At 33.1% G+C, this 18,791-nt stretch overlaps 1 protein-coding gene across 1 annotated transcript; it reads right to left on the reverse strand.

The window, feature by feature from the left end:
- Positions 1–981: 981 nt before the first annotated feature.
- LOC115880714 (GAS2-like protein pickled eggs) lies at positions 982–15,379 on the reverse strand. The gene is made up of 7 exons (XM_030897992.1): positions 15,263–15,379; positions 13,257–13,429; positions 10,570–10,761; positions 5,406–5,571; positions 4,452–4,632; positions 3,213–3,413; positions 982–1,109 (listed from the first exon to the last, which is right to left on the reverse strand). The coding sequence occupies exons 1-7, from the start codon at positions 15,323–15,325 to the stop codon at positions 982–984; spliced, it is 1,104 nt and encodes a 367-aa protein (XP_030753852.1). The 5' UTR covers positions 15,326–15,379.
- Positions 15,380–18,791: the final 3,412 nt, after the last annotated feature.

Below are 18,791 nucleotides of genomic sequence, written 5' to 3' on the forward strand. Positions count from 1 at the left end.
CTCCTACTGGTAGAGGGCGCCACCTACATGTGTTTTAACTCTTTTGAAGCGTAATAACTTTTTGTCCGTACCTGTATAAAACTACCGAGGGAAATCTCTTTGTAAGAATCGCTACGCGCAACCGTTGTCAAGATATTTAGAATGGAAATAGTCAATACATGTCATTATTGACGAAAAATAAACACGTGGAGTAGATAGTTTTCACTGAAATAATAAATTTGGGAAATTTTTATTTTTTCAAAATTAATCATAAATTTTTCTGCAAAAAATTGACGATAAAACAGTTTCTGTTGAACTTTTGGCACAAAAACTTTCAAATTTATGATCTCAGTCTAATAACTATTTAGTCAAAAATGTTTAATTTATGTCAATGATGACAGGTATTGATAATTTCGATTCCAAATATCTAGAAAACCAATACTCGTAGCGATTTTTACCAAGAGACATTTTTTACTTAAAAAACGTCGTAAATGTGTATTTTTTTACTCATTAGTTTTATACAGGTACGGACGAAAGTTATTACTCACTTCAAACCGGTTAAAAAATAGGTGGCGCCCTCTACTAGTAGGAGTCATAATGACATCAAAATCAAATTTATCATGTTCAAAAACTCCAGACACCAATTTTCATCAAATATTGACGTTACTGCAGAGAGTATTTGGAAAAAATCGAAATAAAAATGAAACTTCTACACCGTGCGTATCTCGAAAACTAAGCATTTTAGGACATACATTTATACAAACTTTACTACTTTTATATTTTATAGAGGTGGAGGCTGGAGGATCTGTCTCCATTTTCTCCGCCTCTTGAACTTGGTCTCTCCTTAGACCTGACACCGGTGTTGTCCCGTATCTGTAATAGAGGATTTATCCCTCTTTCTCTATTGCCTCCTCGAATTTGAGGGCAATTCCTATTGTAAGGGCCGGATCATGATCCTCCTCCCTCGAGTCGATAACTCGCCAACTCCTTACATTCCTGTCCTTACATTGCAGTTGAGCCTGGATAAGGCCCGGCAAGTAGATGGTGTATTTCGCCTTGTTCCTTGTGTAGATGGTGTTTTTCCCTCCTTGCCGGAGCAGAGGTGAGAGGTTCTCGCTCCCTCTCTAGCCCTTTGGTGGAAATGCGCCACGGTGTTTCTTGGTTCCTTTACTCTCCCCTTTTCCAAGGCGTGTTTTCGCTTTTGCTTCGTCTGGAGCAAGTCCTTCGTGGAGCAGACGGAGGTATCTCCGTGCTTCTGCTCCACTAAGATCCACTCTCAGAGGATCGTCTAGCACGCCTGGTTCACCCAGGTTTTTGTAGACAAAACGGTAGCTTGTGTCCAGGGCCGGACTTAACAAAGTTGCCGCCCCAGGCTAAACAAAATTTGAGGCCCCTTAACATTTTTTTTAATTAAAAAAATTACGGATATAAAAACATTTATTTGAATACAGGATCAACAACAGAATAGACCGACAGAACAGATCAACACAGAACATAAGATAAATATTAAAATATTCATATAAAATGACAACAAACGAACAACAAAACTACATACTCGTATAAGGTTTGCTTATATGCCTATAAAGGTTTCCCACGTACCTTTTTGTTCGCAAAATTATCAGTTACTTCATCGTAATTATTAGTTTTTAAAAGGTCGGATGTACTCAATATGTAAAACTGCTAAATGATTTAGACGTTCTGTTTCCATAGTGGACCGTAAATAAGTTTTAATACGTTTCAATACAGAAAACGAGCGTTCAGCAGAACAGTTAGTAATAAAAGTACATGTGAAGATCCTTAATGCTATGAAAGTATTTGGAAACAGGTTTTTTTAGCCGGTAAGAATATTTTTTTTTCATTTAAATTAACCTTTAAGAACTCTCTAGCTATGATGGTGTTTGCTGACTTATGCATTTGTTATAAAATTCACGGAAAACGTATGTTAGTTCATTAGGTTTCAATTTGACTGAATTGACTCATCTAAATTCATTTGATAACAGGTAATTTAAATGGTCTGGACTTATCGTAGAATGTTGTCAGTACTTAAAGTAGATAAATCAACTAAAAAAAAAGAACTTCGAGAAATTTAGGTTGAAAAGTCATTGTAAGGCTCATTTTGCCTGTAAGGAAATTTCAGGATTAAAATTTATCATAATACAGGGTAAATTAACATTTATCACTAAAACATTCGTTCCTAGCGTTGAAATGTAGAAGTAGCAATGTGTTAGAAGGGAGTAATCACCGGCCGAACCTGTTATAGATCTATTGTGTGTGTGGTCCCCTTTCTTGCGTTATAACGAGTTATAACTCATCATAAGAGTCTCAGGGCTTTACAGAAAGCCAGTATCTGAGACCGCTCCACAGAGGCCAGATCTCCATCCTCGACATCAGACGTGCCAAGGTTAATGGCACGAATGGTCCGTCGTCTCGGCGCATCCAGTGATAAGGTGTTCTGGTGTTTCCGCACTTTCCCCACAGAATCTGGCAATTTTCGTCGTTTAGTTTCTCAGTTTTTCAGCCTACTACCTGAGGTGTTCGTTGAGGAGACAGTGTCCTTGTTAGAAACCCCGTGAATCCGAAGATTGTTTTTACTTAAATAAAGGAAAAACTTTTTTTTTTTTTTTATTTTTAATTTTTCTTGGTCAGAAACATCTTCAGAAACATCTTCGAGAGTCTCAGAGCGTTCGTTTATTCCCGTTCCAGGTTACTGATGGAGCCTTCCAGATTCTTCAGTTCCGCTTTCAGTTGGTTCCCGTTTGGAAAAACAGAACGGTTCTGGTCCAGTTAGTGGAGTGTTTCGGTTCCTTTCCTAGCTTAGAATCATTTGGCTTTTTCATTGCCTTCTATCCCTTGGTGAAGGCATGAGGCACCCAGAGCTAGGAGGCTTTATTTTCTTTGGGCCTAATTTGTTAGCTTCTCTAGGCTATTCTTTGACCAACTTCGAATTGATGGTTACTTGAGTTGATCGCGTTAAGTGCATGCTTGACTATGGAATAGGATGGCAATTTCCTGTTTTCGATAGTTCCTATCCAAGAAAATTGTACGCATCTTTCGATAGGGCCAAAATTTCTGCGTGAAGGATACTGGGGTAGGTGCCCATATGTTTCCTAAGCGTTAATAGAAGTTTCTTATTCACTGTATTTAATAACGCAATACAATACAATGGTTTTATAAACAAATGTAGACTTAAACAAACTAAATTTAATTGATTACACAATACATGCTATACATACCCAAATTATTGCTGGGTTTCTGATTACTCAACAGCGTTCTGGCGCTGTCGGTTTCCGAAACTGGTGAGGTAGGCGATGATCCGTGAGGTTCGGGACTTTTTCGTAAATTTTTGAGACTCTCTAGGTAGAGTTTATGTGAGAAGTTGGTTCTTCTTAAACCGACGTCGTTGAGTTCGTCTTCGGTGTAAATGTGTTGATTTTCTGTAAAGTACGATTAACATTATCGAGAAAAAATATTATAACCCAATCACTTTCTCAAATTTTTTCAACCAAAAATTAGAAAGTCGGAGCTTTTGAAGCAGTTAGTTTCTATAGTTCATATCAAATAAACTTTTAGTCACGTGATTAAGCTTGATTGGCACAGCGTTGCCCACTTTTAAATATTTTCTTTTAATCCAAATATTTAAGAAAACAAAACTAAATTAATTATTAAATATATAAACAGTTATTATTTACATCAACAAAACTCACCTTCTTGACAGCATATAAGAGACATAAAGATCCATTACTACCGCTTTCCCGTTCAAAATATTCTAATAAAGTTGCCATGAGTTTTTTACCGCTATTAATCTACCTTGTATACTTCGCACTAAAAGAGGTTCTTAAAAGAACAATGTTCGACTGCAAGCTCTGCTAGTAAAAATTTTGAAGCTTAAAGACAATTCATTTAAACCAAAAACTCGTAATACAAAACAAAGTGTCAAAACGAATGACAATAGGGAATAAATAAACAAATGTGGCAACTTGACATTCTTTACAGCAGAGTTACCACCTGAATCCTCCTTCTTCTCAATCAAAATCTTGCCCATATACTTATATGATATGAAAAGTGACTTTATTTCTGTAATAATTATAATGACTTGGCAATTGCGCGGCACAAGAAATATAAAAGAATACCATTTCTATTACTAAGTGAACCTAAATAGTGCATTTAAGAATATTTTTTTATTTTCTATAATATTGATACTAACAATTTATAACAAAATTGTTGAATAAATGCTTAATAGAAACTAAGGAAAATAAACTGACTTGGTTTTACATGAAATCTTACAACTTTTTTGGCATGTTACATACTATGTTTTTGATGGGATATATGTAAGACTGTTTTGTGAAGTTTTTTTTGTTATCTATTTTTTAAATAGAATCTAAATGCGTCAAAACTTTCGACTCTCTATTTTTTTTAATTTTTTCGATATGTTTCAACTAAAATGATTAGGCATTTTTTGTAAAACCACATACCGGTTTCTTCAACATCCTCGGCAGAGTTTTGACTGTACAATGAAGATCTTTTCTTATTTTTATCTTGGACGATGCCCAAACTTCGGTAACCTTCGTCGGACATTTGAGATGAGGTATCGCTGTGAGTGTCGCTGCTGTGTGACTCGGTATTGACTTGAAGAACTGCTTCGGATTTTAGTACCTAAAAATAATTTAAGTTAAATATCTTGCTTGAAAAAATATTTCGGCCATATTTTTCTACAAAATTTCCATCTTTAAATATATGCTACGGTTAAAATGAATACTTGGCTAGTTTAAAAATTAATCAGCAAATTTGGAAACTAACTAAAAGTGCAGATATTTTGAATTAATCCGACTATTTGTGAAAAATTGGTGGTAACCGGTATTTTGCATAAAGTTTTATATTTAGTTTCATATGTTCCATATCTAATATAACATACGATCGAAAAAAAGGCGTCAAAGATGGTTGGGGAATGACAACAATGATAATTTTGACGAGGTCAAGCCCTAGACATCAATACTTGGTCCGTGCTCTTCTTTAATGGCGCTTACTAGCAGTTGGCCACCAGAAGGTTTGTAATTTGTTTTTATATTAAGTAAAAATTATTTTTAAATGGTGTAGTTAAAATAGTTTTTGAAAATATATTTTTTTGTGTGTCTGGAAACTTCCTATCCTTTTTTAATACTTCTATAATTAATGTTAATTTTGACAATTTTTATGTCAATTATTAGGAAACGTCTAGAGATGACCGTTTGTTTTTCTATCATACAGTACTTTTCTAAATGGTATTAGTACAAATTGAGCAACCATACTTTGCAGAGGTAAAGTGATGTTTTACCCATGTAGAAGGCAATAAAATATTCTTTGATATGAAAAAATATACATCTACAAAATTATTAATAATAATAAATAATTATTAATTAAAAAAATATTAAAAGCAGTTTCTATTTCACCTTATTTTCTACAGGTATCTGTATGCTGGCTACATGCTTAGGTTGTGGTAAATAAGGAGGCAAACTTTGAGGTCCCGACGATGTTGTTTTTACTGAAGGCTGTGAACTTCTGGTAGCTAACTTGGTCGTGTGTGTTGAAGTAAAGTTTGGTGTAGGACTTCTGGATCTACAATACGCAAGAAAAAAATAATTATCATTCCTATTAGTAATTACTAAATGCAAGACCAAGACCAAGACCCTTGACGAGTTATTTAATAGTCCTGGTCTAGCCAGTCCAAGTTTTGGTCTTTGTTTTCCTGCAAGACTCGTACCGTACTTTCACATTTATATTTTTACTAGAGATACTTTGTACAAATAAAATCTTAAAATAAATAGTTTTTCAAGTAATTTATTGCAAATACAATTTTAAAGAAAAGAAAATTATACGATGAAGTGCAAATACACTCACCGGCACGAAAAACGGGCACCTTATAGTTTTCATATATTTTAAAATTTTATATATTATGTTCTATTGGACCGATTTTGGTGATTTTTTAAGCAATTTGTAGCTAAATTATTTGACCATAGATAAAAGACTTGTAATTTATTTGACTTTTTAATATGTAATTCTAAATTAAAAATGAAAGTTCATCTGTCAATTATACGAGAGAAAACAAAATGTTGATATTTTGGTGAAAGTTTGGAACACCCTGTGGAGTAAGTTACAAAGCAAGCAATGAAAAAATTAATTTATCATCTAAGATCTTTTCTCGATAATTTATTTTTTGAATCATCTCAATAGCTGTATTTATTTTAGAGATATTCGCTTTTGAAGACATTACCATTTTTTCGTATTTTTTACTTTACAACCATGCCTTTGCTTTTGGTCCTAGTCAACACACCTATAAAATAGTGTTTGTGATTTATGTAAATTGAGTTGAAAATTGTCACTGAAAAATCATATTATTATTATCTGTTGTGCAGTTACTTTAGAGGATAATATGGTTTTAAGTCCAAAAGTTGATCTCTACCATAAATAATTAAAGCAGCCATAGCCCGATCGATAGTTCAGTACTTAAAACTATCTCTGTTAGAGTAAACGTCAATAAACAATAATAATGTGACTTTTGAATGACAGTAACATTACAACAGTAAACACTATTTTATAAGTGTGTTGATCAGGACTCAAAATCAATGCCAAAAATTTCTGTAGACCGTTACTGTCTTATTTAAAAGCGAATATCTCCAATAAAAATAAAGATATTGAGATGAGTCAAAAAACAAACTATCGAGAAACGATGTACCTAGATGACAAAATGATTACTATATTCCTTGCATTGCTAACTTACTCCACAGGGTGTTTCAAACTTTCACCAAAATATCAACATCTTGTTTTCCCTCGTATAGTTGACAGACGAAAACTTCATTTTTAATTTAGAAAGAGAAACTAAAAAGCCAAATAATTTTTCTAATTTTTATTATAAAAAATACGTCCATGATTTTTTTTCGTCTAGTTAGTTGCAAAGTCACGGATATTCCCGACCAATGAAACCACAAGAATACTGTTTTTGTCTTGTTGCTTACTACCAATATCAATCGATACAGCATTATCTGACCGAGGAATTTAATTTATGAATTACAAATTCTCTGGCTAAATATGTGTCCCAATTCTCTTACCAAATATCGTGGGCATACTGCCAAAAGTGACCAAGTCAGTTTTTCTTGATTTTAAGGTAACATGTTCAAGTCAGTCAGAAGTTATAGCGGAATATCTGGAAAAAGTGGCCAAGTCAAAATATAACACATAGAAGGCGCCACACGAATAACACTATTATGACCAAGTCAAAGTACTTAGGTTGAGTCCAGGTACAAATGAGTATGTTGACTTGGTCATTTTTTCACTTCTCCAACAAGCTTGATACCTAACAGACAGCGATAAATGACTATTACGACTTGGTCACTTTTTAATGTCCAGGCAGTGTGTTCACGTGCATAAGAAAATCTGAATTATCGTTCACGTGCATAAGAAAATCTGAAATTATTGTGCTTGTAATATGGCTTCCAGAGGAAAAGTTTTAGTGCAAATGTGTTTGGATAGTTCAGAAACGATTGCTTCAAATATATATAATGAAGGTAAGAATTTTATAGTTGTTTAATAATAATTGATTATTATTATCGATTTAACCTATTTTGAGGTTATGTTGAACTCGAAAAAATATTTTGGGATTGTAGACCGGGGGTGCATTTTAAAAGTTTTTTAGTAGGATGAAATAGGGCCAGCTACTAATAACACGTATTGTTTTTAGAACCGTGTTGTTCAAAATCGTTCGTCCAAAGGGTCTCCACTTTATCTGCGGCAAGCAACATTGACAAAGGTAAATACTTTTAGTTTGATTGTCTTTTTCCTTACATACTTAACATTTTTTAATTAGGTTCATTATGCTCTAGTGCAACGCAAGATTGCCTAAGTACGATAAGTAATGCCCTTATTGATGAACATTTAAGGCAGGAAAATGTTCCTACCCATGAAAACGATGGTTCGGACTTTTCAGCAGGTAGTAGCGATAATTATATCCCGAGTGATAATGGGGCCAATCAAACATAGAATCAAGTTCTGATAGTGATACTCCCTTATCAAAACGAATGTGCCGTTGGAAAAAAGCTGATCCTGCACATTGGAAAAAAATATTAATAAAAAGAAGAGAAAATCGCGTTTGCCATACGAATCCAATTAAAGCAGCAAAGAAACCTAAAGTCACGAATTGCAATTCTTGCAAGTTTAAATGCTCACTTCATTTTGATGACCAACTTAGAGACCTGTTATGTTCCGAATTTTGGAAACTAGATTACAATCGCCAAAAAGACTTTATTCTCTCTTGTGTTTCAAGCAAAGAACCTGCTTGTAGAAGAATTCGATCTGGGAAAGGTGTACAAAAAACTAGTAGCCGGTATTATTATTTTTTAAAAGCGGGTATCAAAGTTAGAGTTTGCAAAATGTTTTTTCTGCGAACTTTGTGCATTAGCCATGGCCCGGTAGACAAGGCATTTTCTGGGGTGAATGCAACAGGAATATTTGCTGCAAACGATAAACGTGGTAAAAAAGAGCCTGCTAATAAAACAAAACCACAAATCATTGCTGAAATCAATACTCACATAAGAAGTTTTCCGACTATGGCCACTCATTATTGTAGAGCATCGACTAAACGATAGTATTTAGATGCAAACTTGTCTATTTCAAAAAATGTACGCCTTATATGCTGAGAATTGTAAAAATAAAAATAAGAAATATGCATCCCAAATAACCTACCGCCGCATATTTTGCAATAACTTTAACTTGTCTTTTTCAAGCCGAAAAAGACCAGTGCTGTGACATGTGCGAACTACTTGAAAGAAAAATCAGCTGACCTAGAAGAAAACTACCAATGTCATATTCGGAGAAGAAACGAAGCAAACAATGCAAAAAAATTAGATAAGGAGCGTGCAATGACTGATGATTGTTTTGCAGAGCGTTCTGCAAATACCATCCTCAGATGTTTCACTAATGTACTATAGCAGAAAGCTATGTGCGTATAATCTCACAATTTACGAAGCAGCTTCACAGAAAGCCCATTGCTACACGTGGACTGAGTTTAATGGTCAGAGAGGTAGTTCGGAAATAGGTACATGTCTGTACCGTTGGATACAAAATTTGCCAGATAATGTCACTGAAATAAGTTTGTTCTCTGATACCTGTAGCGGACAGAACAGGAATCAGTTTATTGCCGCTTTATTTTTATTCATAGTACAAAACAGCACTTTAAATATTATAGAGCACAATTTTTTAGAGTCTGGCCATTCCTACATGGAAGTCGACTCTATGCATAGTGCAATAGAGAATGCCAAAAAGAACGTTCCTGTTTATACTATGCATGATTGGTTGAACGTTTTTCGACTGGCGCATTCGAATCGCGGCCGAAATAAAAAAAGTGACCCTTACAATACCCAAGAGTTAAAGTATAATGACTTTTTCGACCTAAAGAGCCTAGCTGTTATGACTTTGAAAAACAGAACCATGGACGAAAGTGGAGAACGTGTTAACTGGCTTAAAATTAAATGTATGCGATATGAAAGAGCTAAACCTCAGTTTATAATGTTTAAGTACAATTATAGTGATCCAGAGTTTCGTATGCTTAACGTAGCTGGACGTTGTAGTCGCAATGTAAACAGTCTTGTCATGCCAAATGGAATACCACGATTGTATACTAAACAGGTTCCAATTTCAAATGTGAAAAAACAGGACCTTTTAAAACTATGTAAGACGGGAGCAGTACCTTCCGAATTTCATGCCTGGTATCAGTCTATCCCAGCAGAAAATACAAAGAAGGATGTAGCACCAGAGCCATTATTTTGGTCCGAATCGGATTCGGATTAGTTTTAGCTGTAAATAGAAAACCCCTTTCGCTATTGTTTGCATTTATAACTATTTTATTGTAAAAAATAGAAATAAACTGTTTTTTTGTGTTCATTTATTAAATAAAAGTGTATTTTTGTTTGGCCATGTCTGTAATATGAACAAAATTGTACATGCAAAAATGACCAAGTCAATTTTATTTTGAAAACCAACATATAAAATGCAATTGGAATACTTAATTATGAACGACTGACTGCATCTTAAAAATCTAAAATCTCTATTAAATATCTAATCTCTAATAAACTTTTTAAAATAATACTTAAAAAAATTACAAATTTTCAAGATCAATTATCCAGAAATGATAATAATTGACTTGGTCACTTTTGGCAGTATGCCCACGATATGTGCCCCAGCATATTGGCCAACATGTAGAGAGACCAAGGAGATTAAGACCAAGATCATGAACACAAGGCCAAGACCAGTCTCGCCATATCACTAAACCAATTGATGGCTGCAATAACCAGGCCGGTCCATTTTAATAAATTCTGCTAGCCAAAGTAGGAAGTTCGAAGAGCTGCACTATTCTTGCTACAACCGAAAGCCAAGCACTTCCAAATAATGTTGCCATTTATGTATTGTTGAATGAAGATACCTGATTGTAGCCAAGAAAGATCGGACTATTTTTTAAAGGGCATTTCAGTAAATATCTCATTTTCGTAAAAAACTGAAGCTGCCTGGTTATTGCAGCCACCGTACCCCTACAATGATATTTCTTTATAACACAGTTCTATATACCTGATATTGGGAGGTGCTGCCAGACTTTTTCGAGGAAAATTGGGACTGATTGATCGTCTGGTGTCGGCATGTAAGAAGGATGGCGATTTGGAACGGGATCTGTTGAGAGAATTCATCGGAGGGCCGAGACTGTGAGGTCCGCTGTTGATGCCGTTGATTGTCGGTGGAAGAGATGCCGGAGAAACATTTGATCTGAAAAAATTTTTCGACTTTAATTTGCTCTAATAACTTTTATTAGTCTGACTGGTTCAGTTTTACTGGTCAAATAATGAACATAAGAACACTTTTTCATTGAAAGTGATCAGTATAGTATATTTCTTTTACTTTATTAGATCGAAAATGACACTCTGAATAGAATGACATATCATATGTTAACTTTTGACATTTTCGCTTAAAACAAAATTGTGTTTTAAATTTTAATCGAGGGTGCCATGGCTGTGTTAAAAACACCAATTTTTAATCAAGCTTTGGAAAATAGATTTGATCATCTAATGTTTTTAGTGTCTTGTCCTGGCCTGTTAAAAGATACAGAAATCGTATTTTTAATCATATTTCATTTTTTCAAATGGAACGAGGGTGGCTCATTCGCATATTTGAAAAAAGCATTTTTTTGCGATTAATTTGGTACCACACACTTGATATTTAGAGTCAAATTGTCGTAATGAATCGCATATTGCAATTTCAAATAAACCATATTCGAAAATGTCAAAAGTTGACATATGATAAGTCATTCTCAGGGGCGGGAAAGTGAAATAGCAAAACCGGTTCCACCGTTTCCACGGAAATTTCAAATAAAATAGTTCCTGCCTCAGGCGCTAGGTGGTAGTGCAATTAATTTTTTAGGTTAAGAAGTTGCTACTAGTTACGCCAGATGGCGTTAAATCAATTTTTTTTTGTAGTTTCCATAGTTTCCAACAGCCATTGTCATACTATTGTCAAATTCTCAAAAAATATTGTCGCTGTCATAGCGCCAATCATAATATAATCAAATGATTATCAAAACGTTTTTCAAACTATAATTTGTTATATGTGTTCATATATGTGTTTTAATTAGACAATTCCTTTTGTATGTGGCCCTAAAAATATAATGTAAGTCTATTTTTGCCATCATTTAAGTACCTATTTATATTTACTCCATTTACAAAACTTTGGGTGTATTACGTTGGTCTTGTTTTATTATAATAAACGATGTTGAAATATTTGACTTATAAATAAAAACTTTAAATAATAAATAATATTTACACATGTTTGGCTTTAATTTTATTTACTAATTGTATAAATTATACTGTTAGATCTTATTTTTTACACATCACAACGATACTTGTTATTAGTATTGTTGAATTTGTGTAAAAAATAAGACCCAACAATCAAATTTAATTATTTTAGACTAAAATTCAATAAACACGCTCATTTAAAAAGCCCGCGCTTCGATCCGTTTAAAACAAGTCCTACTCAATAGATGGCGCCACTTCTGTAGGACCATTTTTCAGTATGGCAGAGTCCATTCTTTTTCTAGCTAGGTATATTCTTTGGTCATTCTATTCATAGTGTCTATCATGTGCCTATCGAATAAAGTAACAAAATCCTGAGGGTGCCAATTAAAAATCAAAAGTTGTAGTCATTTCCGGTGAAACAGGAAGTGACCGAAAACAATTGTGTACTCTATAATATCAATCAAGTAATATGTCAATCAATCCTAATTTATAACATATACTAACCCCAACCAAACTAAACCATTCCAAATCTCGATTTTTTTTATGTGAAAAAATAAAAAAGTTATGAGGCTGAGCCGCTTTTGAGACGCACCCTGTATAGTGGAAACTTTCGAAGTTTCCACTATAACATTATATTGTATTAAACAGTTCTTTTTAGATCAATGACCTAACACTGATCGTAGCGTGAGCGTATACACAAAATAAAGTATTACTTTTTAATTAACAACATTTTTAAATTACTTCAGCGTGTGGGATTTGATAGAAGGAAAAAATCAAAAGGGTGACTCACCGAAAATGTCAATAAAAAGATTGGAGGAGATGAGTAACGTATAATTCCTTAAACACACCCAGTTAGAACAGGTTGATTACTGAAATTTTTATTTTGAAACGTTCTTTGCTTAGGATTTAGAAATGCAAATAGTCGTAAAGTTAAATCATCGAGATTGGAGGTAATTCTTAAATCATGGATAAATAAAGCTTAAAAAATACGGCTTTAAGATTTTATCTCGTTTTTTTAATTTGATAATTTGTATGTAGTTCAGTCAAACTTCATTCAAAACAAGTATACATTTTATACATAGGTAGTAGATTAAGTTTACAAGAAGGAAAATCCAGAAACGACACAGTGGTTCTCAAAATTTTAGCAAAAAATCTTTTTTTTTTGGAAATTTTCAAAGTAGAATGACAAATGTAAATAAGGTTATTTTGGATTTATCTGAAAAACGGTAAAAAGAAAATATGTTTCTTTTATCGAGATCTACCCTAAGGATCTACCAGCCCTGAAAATATTTGCACTTATTTAAGATTCATCCTGTATATCTCAGCAATACAGCTAGTTATAATATGTCCTCTTGGTGACTAAAAATTAAGATTCTTGCTTTATCTACCACGAAGTTACAGGGTGGTTAAAAGTGTCGTGAGTTGTTTCGAGAAAAGGATGGTACAGTTTAAAGATATTACGATCATACTGACCTGTCATAGAACACTTGAGCTCCATGAAGATCGGGTGCCCTTCCTGGTACCAGTTTAGCCCCTTGGGTAGGTCTGTGTTGTCCCCGGCATCGACACGGATCGTGTTTATCCAGGTAGTGTGCCAGAGTGTCCCAGCCGCCGCCAACCCGGACCATGACATGCTTCCTTAAAATCTGAAAAGACAGTTAACATTTTTAATTTAAATAATCGTTTTATCGCTGCTAAAAACTAAAGTGCTCTTGGACTAGTTCTCTTGATATTTAAAAGAATGTTTCTTGTTCCTCACTGTTTTTCTTATTCTGACGACGCGACGGAAGAAGAAGAAGATATACCTTCTGAAGCCTTAAGCATTTTTTTCACTCCTATTTGACGCAGTGGTGTTTACAAAAAATTACCGTTCTTTTTAGATTTCCCTATAAGTGAAAAAATACTCGAGCTTTCAAGAAATTAACCCGTTTGAAAGGTATTTTTGACGTGGAACAGCCCATTATTCTAATCTAGGTTTTATATATTATATATTATACCGTATGGATGGGAAATGACCATTCGTGCCATGAACCTTGGTACGTCTGATGTCGAGGATGGAGACCTGGCCTCTGTAGAGCCGTCTCAGATACTGGCTTTTGTTAAAGCCCTGAGACTGTATGATGAGTTATAACTCGTTATAACTCAAGAAAGGGGAACACACAATAGATCTATAAGGTCGCGGTGATTAACTCCCCTCCTAAACATTCTACATTCTACATGGATGGGAAATGGCAATCGACGATAATTTTACAGCTTTGTTAGAGACTCTAGACGTCATTTACTACAAATTGACATAACGTGTGAAAAATTAACACTAATTATAGAAAGATTACAAAAGGATAGAACGTTTTAAGACACAAATCTATTTTGAAAAGAAATTTTTTCTGGAATTTTTAACTCACCATTTAAAAACCGGTATAAAAATAAGCTACAACCTTCTTAAGCACAACTGGCAGTAAGTGTCATTAAAAAATAAAGAAGAGTACGGATCAAGTAATATCGTCTAAGGCTCGCCAAAATTATCATCGATTGTCATTTCCCAGCCGTCTTTGACGCCGTTTTTTTTTCTCGATCCAGTATTATACAGGCATATATTTCTAGGGGTGGTATATTTCGATTCCAGTAATACGTCTACGAGAATACATATGACTCATAAGGTGATTTTGAGAAAAAAAAAAATTTTTAATTTTCCGTTCAAAAATATATCTTGATAATAAGGCAACATTACAGTTGGGGGTTGGAAAATTATTATTGGTGTTATACAGCAAAATAAAACACTAAATCACCACAATACACCAAAACACTTTTACTTTTACACTGGACGCGCATTTCGCTAACCATGTTAGCATCATCAGCAGATGCTTAAAAAACTCAAATACTTTGTCGAAGTTTTTTAATCATATGCTGATGATACAAACATGGTTAGCGAAATGCGGGTCCAGTGTAAAAGTAAAAGTATTTTGGTGTATTGTGGTGATTTAGTGTTTTATTTTGCAATAAGGCAACATAGGTGAAAGATTAAATCTAGAGGAACGAAAAACCTAGTTGTTGAAAGATAGATAGATATATTCTTTATTGTTCAAAATATTGTAAATACAATGTGGAATGTAAAATTGGATATGACAGTCCAATTTTAAATTCCCATGGACACTTTTCCTGCTCTACAAGTTGCTATTTTTAGATTATAAAACTGATGATTCCTTTTCGAGTTACCATCATCAACTTTATTTTTATATGCCAGACATGGATTTCTTATTTTATTTATTAAAAGCTTACGACCTCCGAAATACAATGATATAGCAGCACTTGCCCAAAAAATAATAGATATCAATTTTGTTATAAGGAGTAACGTATTGGAGGGAGATACCGATCACTTTGATTAGGTGTGTGTAAATCAAGCAACGTTATTACTCTTTAGGCGGTCTACTGAAAAACGGTTAGGTTCTAGAACTAGGAAATTATAACTAACAATGACTTACCCTCACAAAAATAAGAACTTTTGTATCTCCGATTCTGTATTTCCCTTCTGAGACTCGAATCATGGGGAACTGAGTAGGGCAGGTACATTGGGCTACCAAGTCACGAACCTGGAATAAAATATTAGAGATAAGTATTCAAAATATCAATATCAATTACAAAAACAAAGAAAAACGTTTTTATGCAGTTATATTAATTATTATATACCTCCATTTTTACCTAATAAAAAAATAATCATAATTTAATACACCACTATTTATAAATTTAATATATCTATATTATTTCTATAGCCTCATTCAGAACCTCGCAATTAGTGGATTAAATTAGTGGTTTCAATTACACAATTTTTTAGTTTACGATCATTCACAATTTAAAAAAAAACAATTAAAATTAATAGAATATCCTAGCAACAGCTTGCGTTAGTCAGTTGTATCCATAGAGAAAGCCAAATATTTAGCTTATAAAACAATCAACTTTTGATTTCTAACCACAATTTCTCTTGACGGAAGATAATCAAAAGCCAAAATGACATTTCTGTCGCAAATTTTGAAGTATAATTAGTGGAAAAGTTAAAAGTTTGATAACTTTTTCTACTAAATGGAAATGTCTACCACTAATTTTGACGTTCTGAATGTTTACATTGAAATTAAAGGAGCAAACTTCTACGCTAATTGAAACCACTAATTTATTCCACTAATTCCACTAATTGCTTTTGAACACTTTTGCCACTAATTATACTTCAAAATTAGTGATTGATGTCATTTTGGCTCTTGATTATCATATGTCGGTTAGAAATAAAAAGTATATTGTTTAAGTTAATATTAGGCTTTCTCTATGGATACAACTGACTACCGGAAGCTGTTGCTTAGATATTCTTAATTATTATAATTTATATTATAATCATTAATTTTAATTCTGTTTTTGGACATTGTGAATGATCGTAAACTGTTAAGTATAAATTATAATTGAAATAACTAATTAATTCCACTAATTTCGTTGTTCTGAATGAAGCTTAAGGAATTTTTTAATACCATTTTAAGATATTTAAAAATTGCTCATATTTTCTAAGGAATAATAATTATTATTATTTCTGGACAAACTGTTCAGTAACATTTTGATTAATCCTACTTTATACCGTACGATCGAAACAATCGGCGCGGCGTCTGAGATGACTTGGAAATCAAGAACACTGGAAATTAATCTTATGTAAAATTATATTGAGAATTTCATCGTTCGTCATTTCCAAGCCAACTGGACGCCGTTTTTTATAGATTATACGGTTCTCTATATTATTATGCAAAGAGTACATTTGCGGCTCATTAAAATGAGCATCGTGCGTTGTCGTATTTACGCAAACGTCGAAAAAGAAATACGATTTCGCTAAAAATTATCATAAATTTTGCACGGTCCCACGCGAAATGACCAAGTCTAGTTAGGAATGTTCCAAAATATCGATTCCTACTAATTTTATATACGTTGAATCTCTCAAATTGTATGGAACCACCAGATTTTTCCACAAAAATCAATTGAAACATATCTTTGAATGAAGTGGTATAGCAATAAAATTAGCTAAAACACAAAGTATATAGTTTAAGTAACTTATGTACACTAAATTAAAAAAAAATTAAATTACTTAAAACATGAGTATTTGCAACATTTCTATAATATCGATATTCTTTTTTGGACAGAACATTCTTAGATATATTGTTTTCTTTGACTTTAAATAGTGCATCTTATTGCGTAAACATCAGTGTTTTATGACCAGTACCAAATGTAGGTCTTGGTTTGTAAATGTTTCGGTTTTTGGTCATTGTGGGGGTTTAAAACAATACAACAACCTCTCTCTGTGTTTTACAATTTTAATTAATGATGTTTGAATATTTCTTATATTTCTTTTTCTTTTTAAATTGTAAATTAAAAAAAAAAAAAAAAAATGTAAAACTATGACGTAGGGTAGACGTGGAATTTAATTCAATGAATTTTTTTTTTTTTATTTTACGTGTTGTTATATATAAATGTTGGTAAGTTATTAAAATTATTTATAGAAAATATAAAATTCTAATGAAATAGATGAATTATAATAATTATTTATAACCATAAGCATCCGATACGCTACTGAAGCAGATAAGTTATCGTGATTATCTTGTATTGATGTATCTAAATTCTTGACATCTAATCTTTGACTAGTAAATGAAACAAAAATGCAAGGAAAAGATATATAATGGATTAATTTAAATTGAATTTCATAAATGATCCGGTTTATTACACGTATGTATATTATATAGTCACTTACTAGAGCGAAAGAGTTGTTCCATTATTTCCTATCGATTTTTGTCGAGATCTTTGTCGAGATCTACCGTACGCTACACAAACAACTATTTTAGAGTCTTTCGATAAATCGCGATAGTGTCACTGTTAATTTAAAGTTCTGCCACAATTTTCATCTAGATTTACTACCTTTATACAACTATCAGTATTAGAATAAGCAATGAATACTTATAAAATAAAGCTTCAGTAAGAGACTGACAAGATCCACAAGGAACAAGTCAATTAAATGTGTCAAGTGAATCGTCAAGACAGAGATTGTCAGGGATCCCCACCCTAGAGTCCTTTTTTCGCCCACCATGCCTGCAGGTGTGGATGCAGCATTATGCTCCACTGTAGTCTCTTCTTATTACAAGATATCAGCTAATTGATGTCTACCACCTAGACCTGATGTTCTAGATTACATTTGAAATTTAAAGAAAACCAAATAATTAAACCAAACCAAAGCACACTTCTACGCTAATTTAAGGAGCTACTGGGTATTCCACTAATTACGAGGGTTCTGAATGAGAGCTTCATCAATAGTCCACAGAAATTATATTTTTCATAGTTCATATATTCCCAATTGTAATGTCATCCACTGTGAGTTGGAGAAGTGGTATTTTCCAGCACTGAGGATGTTCCAAACTCCTGAACTGACAATTATTCTCCCAGTACTGTTTCCGTCAGTTACCATTCCAGTCAATGTCGCATTGGCATATCTACCAATGACAATGTGCAGTGTTGTGAAGTCTAGAATTATCTAACAGCACCAGAGACAACACTATGATGCAGACAGAATATAGATGCAGACGATACTCAGGTAGATATTTTATTCATTTTAAACAATATTTAATTTTTTTTATTTTGTGTTTTATATAGTGAATTTAATAAATATTATAAGAGAAATATCTTGATAATTTTTGTTGATATTTTATTTCGTCCTTTTTATGTAAAGGTTTAATGCCTTATAAAGATTCTTATCCAAGCTTAAACCCTATTTGTAACTCTAACTCCTTCATAATGCAAAAATGACCTGGATTTATGTTGATTTTACACGTACCCTGCTGAAGTTTAGTAACTACCATGAGATGGTACAGTAGAGTGTATGATTTAAACTGCTTATCGTTTCATATGGTTTTAAAATTCACATTTATAATTCTTCAGTGCATGGCTATTTGACACCTTTGAAATAATAAAGAAGTCATGTAACCAGTACGTGGCAAA

Source organism: Sitophilus oryzae, unplaced genomic scaffold (genome assembly GCF_002938485.1).
Source record: "Sitophilus oryzae breed Bouriz unplaced genomic scaffold, Soryzae_2.0 scaffold_1648_pilon_pilon, whole genome shotgun sequence".
NCBI lineage: Eukaryota > Metazoa > Arthropoda > Insecta > Coleoptera > Curculionidae > Sitophilus > Sitophilus oryzae.